The sequence below is a fragment of the Canis lupus genome, chromosome 18, assembly GCF_048164855.1.
Source record: "Canis lupus baileyi chromosome 18, mCanLup2.hap1, whole genome shotgun sequence".
In the NCBI taxonomy this organism is placed as follows: Eukaryota; Metazoa; Chordata; class Mammalia; order Carnivora; family Canidae; genus Canis; species Canis lupus.
In genome coordinates this window covers 21440073-21454892 of record NC_132855.1, presented here as the reverse complement: position 1 = coordinate 21454892, position 14820 = coordinate 21440073, and the positions used below count along the sequence as shown (strand labels likewise).

The following is a 14820-nucleotide window of genomic DNA, read 5'->3' as shown; positions in this document are numbered from 1 at the left end:
CAACATCCATGCCTATATGTCCAGAGTGGTTAAATCTAAGGTAGTACTTTTCCTAAATACACCAAAATAGTTGTGAGGTTAAAATTAGATGTATTTTGGGCAGCTCGGGTGGCTCAGCGGTTTAGCGCTGCCTTCAGCCCGGGGTATGATCTTGGAGACCCGGGATTGAGTCCCACGTCGGGCTCCCTGCATGGAGCCTGCATCTCCCTTTGCCTGTCTCTGTCTCTGTCTCTCTCTCTTCTCTGTCTCTCATGAATAAATAAATAAAATCTTAAAAAAAAATAGATGTATTTTTTCTTCTCCCTGGATTTCAACCCCCAAATTTGGCCTAGCATCATCTTCATGACCATTAATGGAACCCCTGTGTTGTCGAGATTAGCAAGTTAGTGGTTTCATTGTTTTTTTTGGTACTATGAACCAGTATTTTTTGGCTGCTAACAAACCTTAAAAAGAAATGCCTTATCCTCTTTAACTTTTTTCTTTTGTGATAAATTGTGGAAAACTTAAAGGGAAGTTTATTTGTGCTTCTAACTTTGAACTTCAGATTTCGGCTTGTTTTTCCATATTTTTTTAAAAGTAGGCTCTATACCCAGCGTGGGGCACAATGTGGGGCTTGGACTCATGACCCTGAGATCAAGAGTTGGACGCTTAACTGACTGACGCACCCAGGCACCCCTTAGTTTGTCTTTTTTAAGTTCTAAGATCGGAGTGAGGAAGAACTTGGTGGGCTTGGGAAGAACTATAGTGGTTCTGCACAAGCTGTACCAAACCCATAAACTGGACTAAAGTGGAGCAGCCATGCTCTTTCACGGAGAATATAGCTGATTTGGATGAGCTCTTTTGATTGCCCAAGTTGGGATCTACCTCAAACTACCTTAGGTAAAGGGTGCAAGGGGAATCCAGGAGATGCTGGAGCATTAAGTCACTGGGCACCCTGGGCGCTGCAGCTCTGTGGATGTCAGCAGCTGAAGCCTGCACTGTAATTCAGCTCTTCTGGTGGCCAGCTTCTTTCATATCTCATGAGAACTTTGATCTTCACCATGGCTTCTGTTGTGTTCAGAACTCTAGCTGTGACGTCATTACCCTCCCTTTCTCTTTCATCCTTTCCCAGGGAACTGGCAAGGCTCCCTGTGTTTCCTGGGCCAAATATGGGAAGGAGTGGGTGCCCACTCCTTCTTTTGGTGCCAGGTGGTGCCTCAGGCACCTGACTAACCTATGGACTGGCTTCACTGGAGTCTGATGCTTATCATTGATGCTGTTGCCTGTATCTAGGTATGGGGTGCTCCTGCCCCACCTCCACCATGATACAGAGCAGGGCTGCCCCTGTAGAGCTGCTCCTGCAGCAGGAGCTTGGCTGACACTTTCCCCCCAGAGAAGATTTTGGGGAGACCATGGTCCTACCCCCAGACCTGCCCAATGCAGCATGAAGGACATAAGGTGGTGGTACTGAGAACAGGTATGAGAAACATTGGTATGGAGTTAAACTGTGAATCTAAAACAACCTCACTGATGGCATATCTTTATGAGATGAAGGTAATTTTTCATTTATATAGAAAAATTGATGAACATCATAGAAGGAAGTAAAACCCAGTGAAATTAATGTAGTTGTTTGTTTCCTTGGAAAGGGGAATATAAAAGTAACTGAGCACATAAAGTTTTACTTTTAAAAAATGTATTATTTTTTGTGTTATTTTAAAAGTACTTTAAAAAAGTATTTTTTCAGACTTAAAAGTAAGGCATTGTAAACTTTTGGAAAAATAACAGAAAAAAGTGGATTAGAATCCTACCGTTCAGAAATGACAACTGTTAACTTTTCATGTGTAAGCTCTGGTTCTCAAATAAATAAGTAAAGAAATAGAAACATTGGGGCAGCCCGTGTGGCTCAGTGGTTTAGCGTCACCTTCAGCCCAGGGCGTGATCCTGGGGCCCTAGGATTGAGTCCCACGTCAGGCTCCCTGCATGGAGCCTGCTTCTCCCTTTGCCTGTGTGTCTGCCTTGCTCTCTCTCTCTCTCCCCCTCTCTCTCTGTGTGTTTCTCATGAATAAATAAGTAAAATCTTTAAAAAAAAAAAAAAAAGAAATAGAAACATACTTAAAAAAATCATTTGACAATACTTCTTGAACAGTCCCTATCATTTAATATTCTTCTCTAACATAATTTGTAGTGGTACAAGCTGGTCTGTTAGGCAGCTCTACCATAATTCATTTTTTCCTAATCTACTGATGGACATTTAGGTTTCCATTTTTTGATATATTTTTTTTTTTCATTTTTTGATATATTTTTAAAAAACATTGCATTGCAAACATTTTTTCAGACAGAATTTTTTTTTTTTTTTTTGCACATATCAGATTGGTTTTTGAGGTTGAGTTCCCAGATGTGGAATAATTTAGTCAAAGAACATGAGCAATTTAAAAATTCTTTTGAAACATATGGCCACATTATCTTTAAGGAATATTGAAATAGCTCATATTCCTACCAGCAGCGATTGGTCCATTTTGCAGGATCTTTGCCAGTGGGGATATTATCATTTAAAAATTCTAATATAATAGACACAAATATGGTATTTTACTTTTTATTTGCATTTTGGTTTATAGCAAGGTTAAACATTTTAAATAGATCATTGACCTTTTTCCCAAAACGTTTAATTGTGGTAAGAACATACAAAATTTACCATCCTGCCCATGTTAAGTGTACAGTTCAGCTGTAGGTATATTCACATTGGTGTGTAACATTTCCAGATCCGCTTCCTTCATCCGTTTCTCTGGCCAAACTGAAACTCTGTACCCATTAAACAAGAGTTCTCCATTTCCCCTTCCCCTCAGCGGCTGGCAACCACCCTTCTACTTTCTGTATCTATGAATTTGGGTGGTTTAGAAACCTCAAGTAAATAGAATCATAAAGTACCTGGTTTTTGTGTACGTGACTGATCATTTCATTTAGATTAATGTCCTCAGGGTTCATCCATGTTGTAGAATGTGTCAGAATTTCCTTCCCTTTAAAACCTGAGTAGTATTCAATTGTGTGTACGTACCATACCACATCTTGCTGATGCATTTGTCCATGGACACTTGAGTTGGTTACCCTTCTTGGCTTTAGGAATAATGCCTCTATGAACACAGGTGCACAAATATCTCTTTGAGATCCTGCTTTCAGTTCTTTTGGAGATATACTTGGAAGTAGAATTGCTGGGCTATATAATAGTACTAATTTTAGTTTTTAAAAGTTTGTTGGTTGGTTTATTTATTTATTTATTTAAGTAATCACTGCCCCCATTATGGGGTTCAAACTCATGACTCTGAGATCAAGAGTCTCGTGTTCTTCCGAGCCAGTCAGATGCCCCTATTTTTTTTTTTAAAGATTTTATTTATTTATTCATGAGAGATGACACACAGAGAGAGGCAGAGACATAGGCAGAAGGAGAAGCAGGCCCGATGTGGGAGGGATCCCGAGCCCGATGTGGGACTCGATCCTGAGACTCCAGGATCATACCCTGAGCCAAAGGCAGATGCTCAACCACTGAGCCACCCAGATGTCCCAGATGCTCCTATTTTTAATTTTTAAAGTAACTTCCGTACTGTTTTTTTTTTTAACAGAAGCAACACCATTTTACATTCCCATCGGCACAAAGGTTCCAATTTCTCTATATTCTTGCCAATACTTGTTTTCTGTTTTTTTTTTTTTTTTTTTTTTTATAGTAGTCTTCTTAATGGATGTGAGGTGATATCTCATTGTGGTTTTGATTTGCATTTCCCTAATGATTGGTGATACTATCTTTTCATATGCTTTTTGGCTATTTTGTATATCATCTTTGGGGAAATGTCTATTCAAGTCCTTTGCCCAGTTTTTAATCATGTTGTTTGTTTTTTGTTGAGGTGACCTTTGTTGTTTTTGTTTTGTGAATTATTGATAATGTTTGCTTATTTTTCTACAGAAATATTCTTTGGTATGGATTTATAAGAGCTTTTCATATATTAGGAAATATTAATCCTTTGGCATATGTATTATAAATATTATTATTATATAACATTTGTCTTTATATTCCTTGTGAGTATACAGCAGGTTGAAATTTTTATATGGTCATATCTATCACTGTTTTCTCAAAATTTTTTCTTTTAAAAAAATAAAAAAATAAAAAAAATTTTAAAGGTTTTATTTATTCATTCATGAGAGACACACAGAGAGAGATTGAGAGAGAGAGAGAGGCAGAGACACAGGCAGAGGGAGAAGCAGGCTCCATTCAGGGAGCCCGACATGGGACTCGGTCCCGGGTCCCCAGGATCAACATCCTGGGCTGAAGGCAGTACTAAACCACTGAGCCACCTGGGCTGCCCCAATTTTTTCTATTCTTACGTGTTCATGAGGGTGGAGGGGTATTTCCTAACTGTAATGCCAGGGGGTCCTAGAGAACTCCTTGGGGCCTTCAGCACCCTAGGGCATTTCCCAAGGCAGCACAGTGGTCACAGCATAAATCCCCTGGCATGGCGAACCTTTCCCCTGCAAGGCAGGGAGCTGGCCAGCCAGGTGTACACAGAACACCACTCCCTCCTCTGTGCACACTGCAGGGGCCATAGGTACCAGACTGCGCATAGGTGGACCGAGGTTCTCCTCTGGAAGGGTGGGCAATAAGCTTTTTAGAAGCCCAAAACAGCATAGTTCCTGGGTGCCCTGAAAGCAGCCATCCTTCCGCCTCTTCTGAAACTGGCCCAGGCTATTGAGCCAACTCCTCATGTGGCCCCCCCAGTGCTCAGCAGGGTTCCTACCCTTACATCCCTTCAGTACCAAGGCTTTTGTCTGACGTTTTTACAAAAAGCTCTGTCTGGAGGCAGAATTGTAACAGGAAAGGAAATGGGGACTGATGCTTTTTTCCTTAAGCACTGCTGTCCCAGGGTGGACTCTCTTCAACATTAAAGTGGTAGTGTGTTGTTGTGAAGACTCTAAGACTAGGGTGAAAATGCATCAGAAGAAGCTGTGTCCAGGTGAGATGGTGAGACATGGCAATACCTAATGGAACGGTGGTATCTTTTTTACTTATTGCTTCCTCCACACCCAGCTTGCAGGCCTGTCTCCAGCTCCAGCTCCTGGAACCTGGCCACATCTCCAGAAGGGAGAAGAGGTTAAGTGTATTTGTTGAAGAGGGTTGACTACTCCTTCTAATATAGTAAATAAATAAATAAATAAATAAATAAATAAATAAATAGGCAAGAAAGCTGTAGCAGTTGTTTCCTAATAAAAATACACTCCTGCCCCCATATAAAAGCTCTGCCCACTGTGAGGTTAGTTAAAAATCTTCCTGCACGTTCCTCTAGGAGCACATGAGATTTCTCTAGGCTTTGTTGTGGGAAATCTGGAAAAATATATCCATTTGGTCTATGAAATTGTATATTGTTACAGTGAGTCAATAACTGTAGATCCTCAATAAAACCAATTTTGTTCTGTTTAGGATATCCTTATGGCTTTGAAAATTCCAGTCTAGTTCATGATTAACAAGTTTGTTGGGTTAATCAGCTTTTGATACAGGATGGGAAAGGAAACCCAAAACTACGCTCCTGAAAGCTCACCCCACCCCCATTTTCATTTTAGAGAATGATGTAAGCCATACTTTCATTCCTTATTTCACCTTTGTAAAAGTACGTATATAGTCCATAGACTCTCAGTCAGGAGTTTGCTTATCAGAGAGGAGATTGCCTTATAGGCATATAGACCAAGTTTAACATTGTGACATTTTTTTTCCTATTGATCTAAGAGAGAGCTTTATTAAGGTATAGAATTGAAAACACACCACGTGATTGCTCCACAGGAAGGCTCTGTGAACTATTGCCGACTGTTTTTGTAGATAAAGTTTTGCTGGAACATAGCCATGTGCATTCAATTACTTAGCATCTGTGTGCTTTCTCACTGCAAATTGTAGAATTGAAGAGTTTGCAACAGAGACTATTTGACCTGCAAACCCTCAAATATATGCTATCTAGGCCCTTTACAGAAAAAAACTGCCAAGCCCTGCTCTACAGAACTCTTTGTTTCACAGACATTTTGTATTTTATAGAAGAAATATTCCAAGATGGAAAACGAAGGCAGTTTTCTCCTGAAGTTTCCTGCTTGGCAAACCATACTCTCAAGGCAGTGATAGAGTTGTGAAGATACATCATGAGTCTCTCAGATGACTCTCCATGGCTGCCATGTTTCCCAGTAGGGGGACAACCCATGTATCTGCCATCTCCCTGTACTCAATTCTAGCCTGAACAACAGGTTTGAGAAGTCATCCCTGTTGTTTGGAATGGTGGTGACATTTAGTAATTCTTTTTTTTTTTTTTTAAGATTTTTTTTTAATCTTTTTTTTAAAGATTTTTTATTTTTTAAGATTTTACTTCTTTATTTATTAGAGAGAGGGGGAGGGGATGGAGCATGAATTCAGGGTGGAGGAGCAGAGGGAGAGGGATAAACAGACTCTGTGTTCAGCGTGATGCCTGATGCAGGGCTCAATGCCACGATCCTGAGATCATGACCTGAGCTAAAGTCAAGTTGGTTGCACAACCAACTGAGCCACCCAGGCACCCCGAGATTTAATAATAATTCTTTCTAGGAAGGTAAGTAGGAAGGATAATGGGTCTCAGTAAGTGAGTATCTAGGTGTGCTGTGGTTCCCTATTGGTGGTGGGGAGACAATGTGCTCCAAAGACAGCCTTGTTGATGGTCACCTGGAAGTAGAGTTCCATAATTGTTGGAATGAAAATATTCTGGGCAGGCAAGAGTTCTCTATGAACAGCATAATGACAGACACATGGGCTAGTTTGGGGAATTTGGAAATCTAAACAAATCTAATACTACAACCCATCAGGAGGGCATTGGTTTTTCAGAGGACGGTTTCTGATTAGCATCTTTGGTTTGCTTAATTATAGACAACTGACCTCTTATCTGAAACCATACTAATGTACAATCATTTAATTTCCTTCCCTCTATTAGGAAATGCCATGGCAAGGTCTAGTACCAGATAACATTTTCTGTTATAAAGGTAGCATCTCTATAATTTGAATCTGCTGTTTATTTTACGTGAAATAAAAAGCTTCCATAATTTATGTTAGAGTCCCTGTTCCTGATAGAGTTCTGGTGTTTAATTTACTTTAAACAGTTGTTACTTCAAAAAGTATAAAATGAATTTGTGTTAACTACAAAAATTCGAACATTGTGGAAGTCTGTAGAGTAAACAACCTTTCTCCCTGTGGATTACAATGTTAAAGGTTGGGACGCCTGGGTGGCTCAAGCGGTTGAGCGTTCTGTCTTCAGCTCGGATGTGATCCTGGGGTCCAGGATCGAGTCCCGCATCAGGCTCCTGGTGGGAAGTAGGCTTCTCCCTCTGCCTGTGTGTCTGCCTCTCTCTCTCTCTCTCTCTCTCTCTGTGTCTCTCATGAATAAATAGTATATTTGAAAAAAAATGTTAAAGGTTGACTGTGTGGTTCTCAGTGATGTTTTGGAACTGGTTTAAATGTTCTGTTTCCTACTTCTGTGCTACTTGGTTTGTAACATCTTGGGGTGGCCAGCACCCTGCTGAGATTGCTGAGTCTTTCCGCCTGGGTGGGAAAAGCTCCAACTCTTTAAGGAGGCTTAAGATCCAGACTTGGACCCATTGGCTCATAAGACATAGTCATGGATGTAGCCTCAGGCAATGGAAAGAACAGCATGGGGAAGGAGACTGACTTGCAGAGTTGAAAGTGGACTGGAGTTGTCTCACTAGCTTGGGCCACCTGATCCGTCTGTTTTCTTACCCATAAAGTGAGGATGCTCACATCTCCCTCCCAGGATGGTTGTGAAGTTTAATTATCCAGGAAAACACAGATATGCTGTGTTGGAGAAATTGAATCTGTTGGGGAGACCGAATATACAAGTATTATGGTGTGAGTGAAGTTGAGGATGGCAGAAACCGGGTGAGGGGCCGAGCTGGGGCAGGAGAGGGGGAGTGATTTCTGAGCAGAATCATGGGGAGGAGTGGGGGTTTGCAGGGGGACTTGGAAGGGGTGAAGGCAGCGGCTCAGCTGTGTGGAGCAGGGCAGCCTGGGTAGGGAATCATGACCAGTCCTGAGACGGAGGCGGCCCTCGGTCTAAGGTTTATCCAATACAGGAATCCCTTTAAGAGCCCGTCTCTCAAGCTACTCCTCCCTCCAGCCTCTGCCCCTCTGCGCATGCCAGTCCCTCTGCTTAGAATATATTTTTCTCTTTACATTCCTGGCTAAGTCACCCCAACCTTTGGGCTTCAGCTCAAGGGCCACATTCTCAGTAAAGCCTTCCCAGTTCCCCCACCCCCATATTGTCTCTCCATTCTTGCAACAGCTGTCCTTTCCTTTCCTGTTGCTTCTGCATTATAGTTCCGAGGTCCTCTTTAGGAGCTCCGGGTGTAGGCCATACTCCACTGCATGCCCATTCCCAGCCAGCACGTGGCCCGTACTAGGAGCGCCGTATTCGTTGCGTGCTGCACAAATGAACGCATTCTCATCGCTTCCACAGCTGTGACCCTGGCCTTGCTCTCCTATCTGATCCCTGCAGACCCTTTCTGTATTAGTTTCCAGTGGCTGCCAAAAGAAATTACCACTTAACAGTGGCTTAAAACAAGACAAATTTATTCTTTAATCGTCCTGGAGGCCAGATGCCTGAAATCAAGGTGTTGGCAGGATGGTGTTCCCTCTGGAGGCTAGAGGAAAATCTAGGGGATTTTTCCTTGCCTCTGGTGACCAGGTGTCCTTGGCTTGTGTCTGCAACTCAACAATCTCTGCTTCCATCTTCATGTGGCCTTCTCCCCTGTGTGTAGATTTTTCTCCTCTTCTTTCATAAGGACGTTTGCCATTGCATTCAGGGCCCACACTGGTATTTCAGGATGATGAAATGTGAGAGTCTTATTTATGTCTGCAAAGACCCTTTTATCAAATAGGTTCTAGAGGTTAGGACATGGATATATCTTTTTGGTAGCAACAATTCAACCAAACCCACCCTCCATTGTCCCTTTCCCTCAATGGAACTGGCCTGTCCACCATCTCTTGTCTATCCATCACGCTTTTCTCCATCCTTGTGGACACCACTGCCACCTCTGTTTCCTTGGAAATCCCTCTTACTTCCATGAATGCTGATATTCCTGCATTCTCTGTGGGTTCTCCTGTGCCCTTCAGGTGACAGGAGCTGTCTTCCCCTTGGAAATCTGCCAGCCTCTCCCTACAGTCCACTCTTCCTGTAAGACGTCCTTCCCCCCTGCCTGCCATGAGGCATCTGATCAGCAGCATCATGCAGGTCTGGAGGCTGAGGCTAGTGTTCTTACTTCTTCATATTCCCTATAGTGCCAAGGATGTTGGTAGACTCGGGAAATATTTATGGTTGGTAAAGAGTGTCACAAAATAAAGACAAATAGTGACCATGCAGTCATAGCCACCTTTCAGTTGTAAGAATACATATGCATGGATATAGTCAGGGGATTTTAATTTTCTTTAACAGGGACCAGGCATCAATTCCAGTGGGCTTATGTAAGGGGTTTAACATGCAGTAGACAACCCCAGGGACATTCAGGGCCTGGAATCAACCTTCGGTTTGGTTGTACTGACTGGAATCAAGGTGCTGACCTTCATCCTTCTTGGTGCTGCATCATTTCTTGTCTGAACTCTGGAGTAGTTTAGCTATCACAGGAATGACTTATTTCTTGAAGGTCTAGTTGCTGGGAAAGGGATCAGAACTGTTCTCAGTGGTGGATCTTTCTGGGCATTTCCATTCTCTCCATCTCACTGCCAATCAGTGTCCCCTGCTGGCCCCTCGTGGCCACTCTGCTTCCCCACCTCCAGCCTCTGACTCACCAGGGCTCCAAATCCAACCAGAGTCTGCGTGGCCTTCCAGTGTGAGTGCTTGTCATCATCTAACTGCCCTGGACTTGCCATGTTGCAAACTCCCAATCCCTAGTGCAGACTGCTGTTCACCTTGGTCTGGGCAGCAGTGGACAGGAGGTCGGACAGAGCAGAGGTTCATTGTTCAGAGACTGTGGATATGCAGAGAGATGGTTCCTTAGAGCATTTGGGTGGGAGGCCATGAGAGGCATGTCTGCTCCAGTACGGAACTTCCAAATCACTGAGTATTGGTATCTTATTTTTCAGATTGATTGTGTCCTGTGTTGAAGATGTTTCCAGAACAACAGAAAGAGGTATGTCATCACAAATTCGAAAATAAATAATCCATGCATTTTGATTCACTGAAGGTTAGTTCTTCATTCATCAACTATCAGTCTGTGGTGGAGAGTCAAGATACTCCCAGGGCATCCCAGAGGAGGGCTAACGAAAGAATAAAACACCTGCCCTCCTGCTCCCACTCCCCCCACTCCCCAGCATTGGCACATTCTTGGCTCTCATTCCTTGGTTCCAGTGACTGAGCTGGCTCTTAGCTCACTCCCACCCACTGCTTATAAAAGTATCTTGTTCCATGACTCAGATTTCTCCCAGGCTCTGACTCCCACCCTTTGCTTTGAACAGCCTTCCTCTGGCTTTCTTGGATTTCTACTCAGTTGCCTCATATGTGAATCTCCCCACCTTGAGTAACAACCCAGGGGAGCTGTCTGCCATTAGTTTCAGTATTGCCTTATGTATTGCCTAGTAGATCTCTTGGCTTGGTTTCGCACAATTCAGAGAACACTGTCCCTTCCTGAGCCAAGCCTGATTGATCTCCCAGGCCTCTAATCCCAGCTTCCAGAGCTTTGTCTGACTGGGAGGTGGGTAGGACAGCCACCACACCAACCTTTTGCTGAGTGGCCCTCTCTGGAAAGTTTTTTTTGTTTTGTTTTGTTTTAGAGGGACAGAGAGAGGGGGAGGGAGGGGCAGAGGGAGAGAGAGACAGAGAATCTTAAGCAGGTTCCATGACTAGCACACAGCTCCATGAGGGGCTCTGTCTTACAACCCTGAGATCATCACCTGAGCAGAAATCAAGAGTCAGACACTTGACCAACTGAGCCACCCTGGCGCCCCTTGAAAGTACCCATTTGTCCTACCCTGCCTACTATTGTACCACATACATTGTCACTAATGAAACTGAATAGTGGCAGAAGGGCTTTTTAGGGAATATACACGCACACGCACACACACACACACACACACCCACACACACAAACACGGCCAAGTGGCCCTTTGTCTTGTCCAAGTTTAAAGCACTATACAATCCAAAAAATACATTTCAGAGAATCCTTCTAGAAGCTTCTTTGCTAGATCTCACATCCTTTCTTTCAGCCCTGTCTTTGGGTTCAGACTGTCCTCATTAATCTAGCCCACTTTGACCCTTTAATTCCAGGTTGGGCTCCCCCATTTTCTTTTTTAATTTTTCTTCTTCTTATCTATTTTTTTGGCTTCCCCATTTTCAAAGACTGTTTTGGTTTGTTTTTTAACTTTCTGAGTATAGCATGTATACTATAAAACGCATCAAATGCCCTAATCTTATATGTACAGCTCAGCAGATTATCTCTTATGTGTACACCTGCGTAACCACACTCAGGTCGAGGTGTGGATGTTTCCAGCACCTCAGAAGGTACTGTGTGTCCCTTTCCAGTCAGTCCCTCTATTTTCTCTACAGAGGTAACCCCATACAGGACCAAGACTCTTCTCCTGTCTCTCTATTAAATAATATTGAGATCAGGCTGTTTGTTTCGGGAAATACCTTCTCTGTGTAGTTGGCCAAACTTCAAGTCCCCACCTGACTTCTCTCACTTCACACACCAATTACAATTTCAGGGTTTCCCCAAACCATCCTCAGTTTTGATGATTTACAAGAAAGATTTACAGAACTCCCTGAGACAGCTGTTATACTCATAGTTGTGGTTATTACAGGGAAGACACAAATTAGAAATACTCAAAAGAAGGGATTGAGAGGCACCTGTGTGGCCCAGTGGTTGAGTGCCTGCCTTCGGCTCAAGGCGTGATTCCAGGGTCCTGGGATTGAGTCCCACATCAGGTCCCTGTGGGGAGCCTGCTTCTCCCTCTGCCTGTGTCTCTGCCTCTCTCTCTCTGTGTCTCTCATGAATACGTAAATAAAATCTTAAAAACAAAACAAAACAAAAGGAAGGGATGCAGAGGACAGAATTGGGGAGAAGTCCAAATGTGGAGCTCTCACTTGTCTTCTCCTTACGGAGTTGCTGGAATTATGCTGCCCCTATTGATGTGTGATGATATGCACAGGGGAGCTCAGCAGGGCCTTTGGTGGCCAGTTTTTACTGGGGCTCGGTCATACACTGTGGCTGACTTTTTTAGTCTTCAGTCCTCCTCGGGTCATGCTAATACCTCCTGGGGTCATGCTAATATCATTAGTCTCTGGTTCCTCCAAAGGTTGCAGTTGGTACAATGTGGTCCTAAACCCCCATCATATTCACATTGTTGGACTGTCTAGTGGCCAAAGCCTGTCTAGCAGGTACTCTTGTTAGGCAGGACATTCTAGGGGCCTAGAGATCACCTTCTAGTAGTTGAGGGCAGAGACCAGACCTCCCCCTGGGTGAGATGAATTCTTCACTATACACAGGCATTGGTCTGACCGCTGGGCAGGCAGTGCCAAGGGAGTAGGAGTGTGTGCTCACTGGCACATATCAAAGGCACGTTTTATTTATTTTTTAAAAGATTTTATTTATTTATTTACAAGAGGCATAGAGAGAGATAGAGAGAGAGAGAGAGAGAGAGGCAGAGACATAGGCAGAGGGAGAAGCAGGCTCTGTGCAAGAAGCCTGATGCAGGGACTCGATCCTGGGACTCCGGGATCACGACCTGAGCCAAAGGCAGACGCTCAATCACTGAGCCACCCAGGCATCCCACAAAGGCACATTTTAAAAGTTGTTCTCCAAAGGGGAAAAAACTGCCAATGAAAGCAACAAAGACTTTCTTTTTCATTAGAAGAAGATTTATTTTAAATTAAAAAAATTTTTAACTTTCTAAATTTTTTGCTTAATAATTTAATCACTTGATTTTTATTATAAACTCACTTCAATTGATAAAAGCCACTCAGATTTTAACCAACTACATAAAGTATTTTATTGATCTTGTAAAAGTCCTTTAAAGATTTTATTTATTGATTTGAGGAGTGGGGAGGGGCAGAGGAAAAGGGAGAGAGAATGTTAAGCAGACTGTGCTTAGTGTGGAACCTGACCTGGGGCTCGATTTCATGACCCTGAGATCATGACCTGAGCCGAAATCAAGAGTCAGATGCTTAACTGACTGAGCACCAAGCACCCCCCAAAGTTTTGTAGTATAAATAATTATATAATAATATAACATTAAGAAATTTTAAACTAGAAAGTCCTTCAACTGAAGAGGAAAAAAATACAGTAAGAAGAAAGAGGTTTAATATTTGGAAGTTTAGCCTCTGTCAGCAAGGACCTAAGCATAGTCAGGCTAGGTTCTGGATGTATTGTAATATAGTGCTTTTCATCGCATATCAGTCCATTGTCTACCTGTGGCTGGAATGATCTCCTGGTTTCTAACGCATTGTTCTTAGAGCAAAGTCAAAACTCCTAAATGTGGTTTCTAAAGCCCTGTATGATCGGTCCCTGCTTCTTTCCCTGGGCTCATTTTCTGCCTCTCTCTCTACCCGGATGCCCTTCTTACTTCTTATTTTGGAGCTTATTTTGCAGACTTGAATGTTCTGTGCGCTCTGGGCCCCTGAGCTTTCACAGATGTTTTCCCCACTGCTTGGAATAATCTCTCTTCCTCTAGACTTCACTCCATGTTGACTGGCTAACTCCTCCTTATCCTCAGGCTTCCACTTAGAAGTCAAGAAGAGGCTTTTCTAAAGCCTCAATTACAAAATGTATTTTCATCTCACCACCTACTCTGTAGTCAATGTAGTTAGAAGTGGAGGAGATTTTGGTTGAGCCTTTAAATCTCTTGGTGCCTGGTTGTTGTTTAGTGGAAATAATTCAGGTCCCACCTGACTGCATATGTAAAGGCTAAATGCAATATCACTGATTGTTCTAGTATCTAGACTCAGGCAGCAATGTGTGTAAAGCACTTTCCACTCGGTGCCCATAGCAGACTTTACTAATTAATCTTGACATTGGCACATGGATTGAGACCTATTTACCATCCTTGTTTAAAACTGAGACAGCCAGGAGTGATATGTTGGTTCTACCTAACTGGTAGTTCTAGCCTAGAAGTTTGGTAAATTTTTTTATAGATGTTGGGGGGTGGATAACCAAATGTAGTCTCTCTCGTTAAAATAGCTTTATTATTGTAATAAATCTATAGAGAGAGGAGAACAGGGAGTGAGAGTCTCCCTTGTTAGTTAAACATGTTCCATTTGCACATTGGTTTGGATTCCCAGGAGAGCAGTATCCAAGCTGATGGATCTTTCCCATAAAAAGGCCTTGGCATTGGGCCATTGTAAAATCAAAATGAATTCAGATTCATTCATGCGTGCAACTTTAATTTACAATTAAAATATTATGGTTACATATTTTAATAAGAATAATTAGATGGGCCCAACTGAATCAACTCTCCTGTTTAATGAGATAGAACCCAGAATCCTAATGAAAAGGCAGGTGACTGTGTCAGAAAACATGTTTCAGACTGTCTTTCCATGGAATCAGGCATTTTCATTCTTTTTATATTCCAGTGTCCAGAGCAAGCAGTTGAGTTTTTCTGCATTATTAAAGACCCTCGCTTCCTGCCATGTTGAACTCCTCTTGTGTGATGTGTCGATAAACAGTTCCTTCCTGCTGGATGATGTTTTATAAGGTCCCACATTCTGGTCCCTCCAAGGCACTGGGTTTGTCCCTCTGCCCCTGGTGTAAATGGGATGGTTCTGCCTATATGATATGACCAGAAAGGTGGGCTGA

The 14820-nt window shown here is 42.7% G+C and overlaps 1 protein-coding gene across 5 annotated transcripts in view; it reads left to right on the top strand.

Annotated features, from left to right (window-relative positions):
- SNX10 (sorting nexin 10) overlaps positions 1-14820 on the top strand; it is a 74132-nt gene that overhangs the window by 33321 nt on the left and 25991 nt on the right. For all 5 annotated transcript variants that reach the window (XM_072783691.1, XM_072783695.1, XM_072783692.1 and 2 more), the window contains one exon: positions 10118-10164. In XM_072783691.1, the coding sequence (XP_072639792.1) occupies positions 10141-10164 (24 nt within the window). In that variant the 5' untranslated portion in view covers positions 10118-10140. The remainder of the gene's footprint in view (positions 1-10117; positions 10165-14820) is intronic.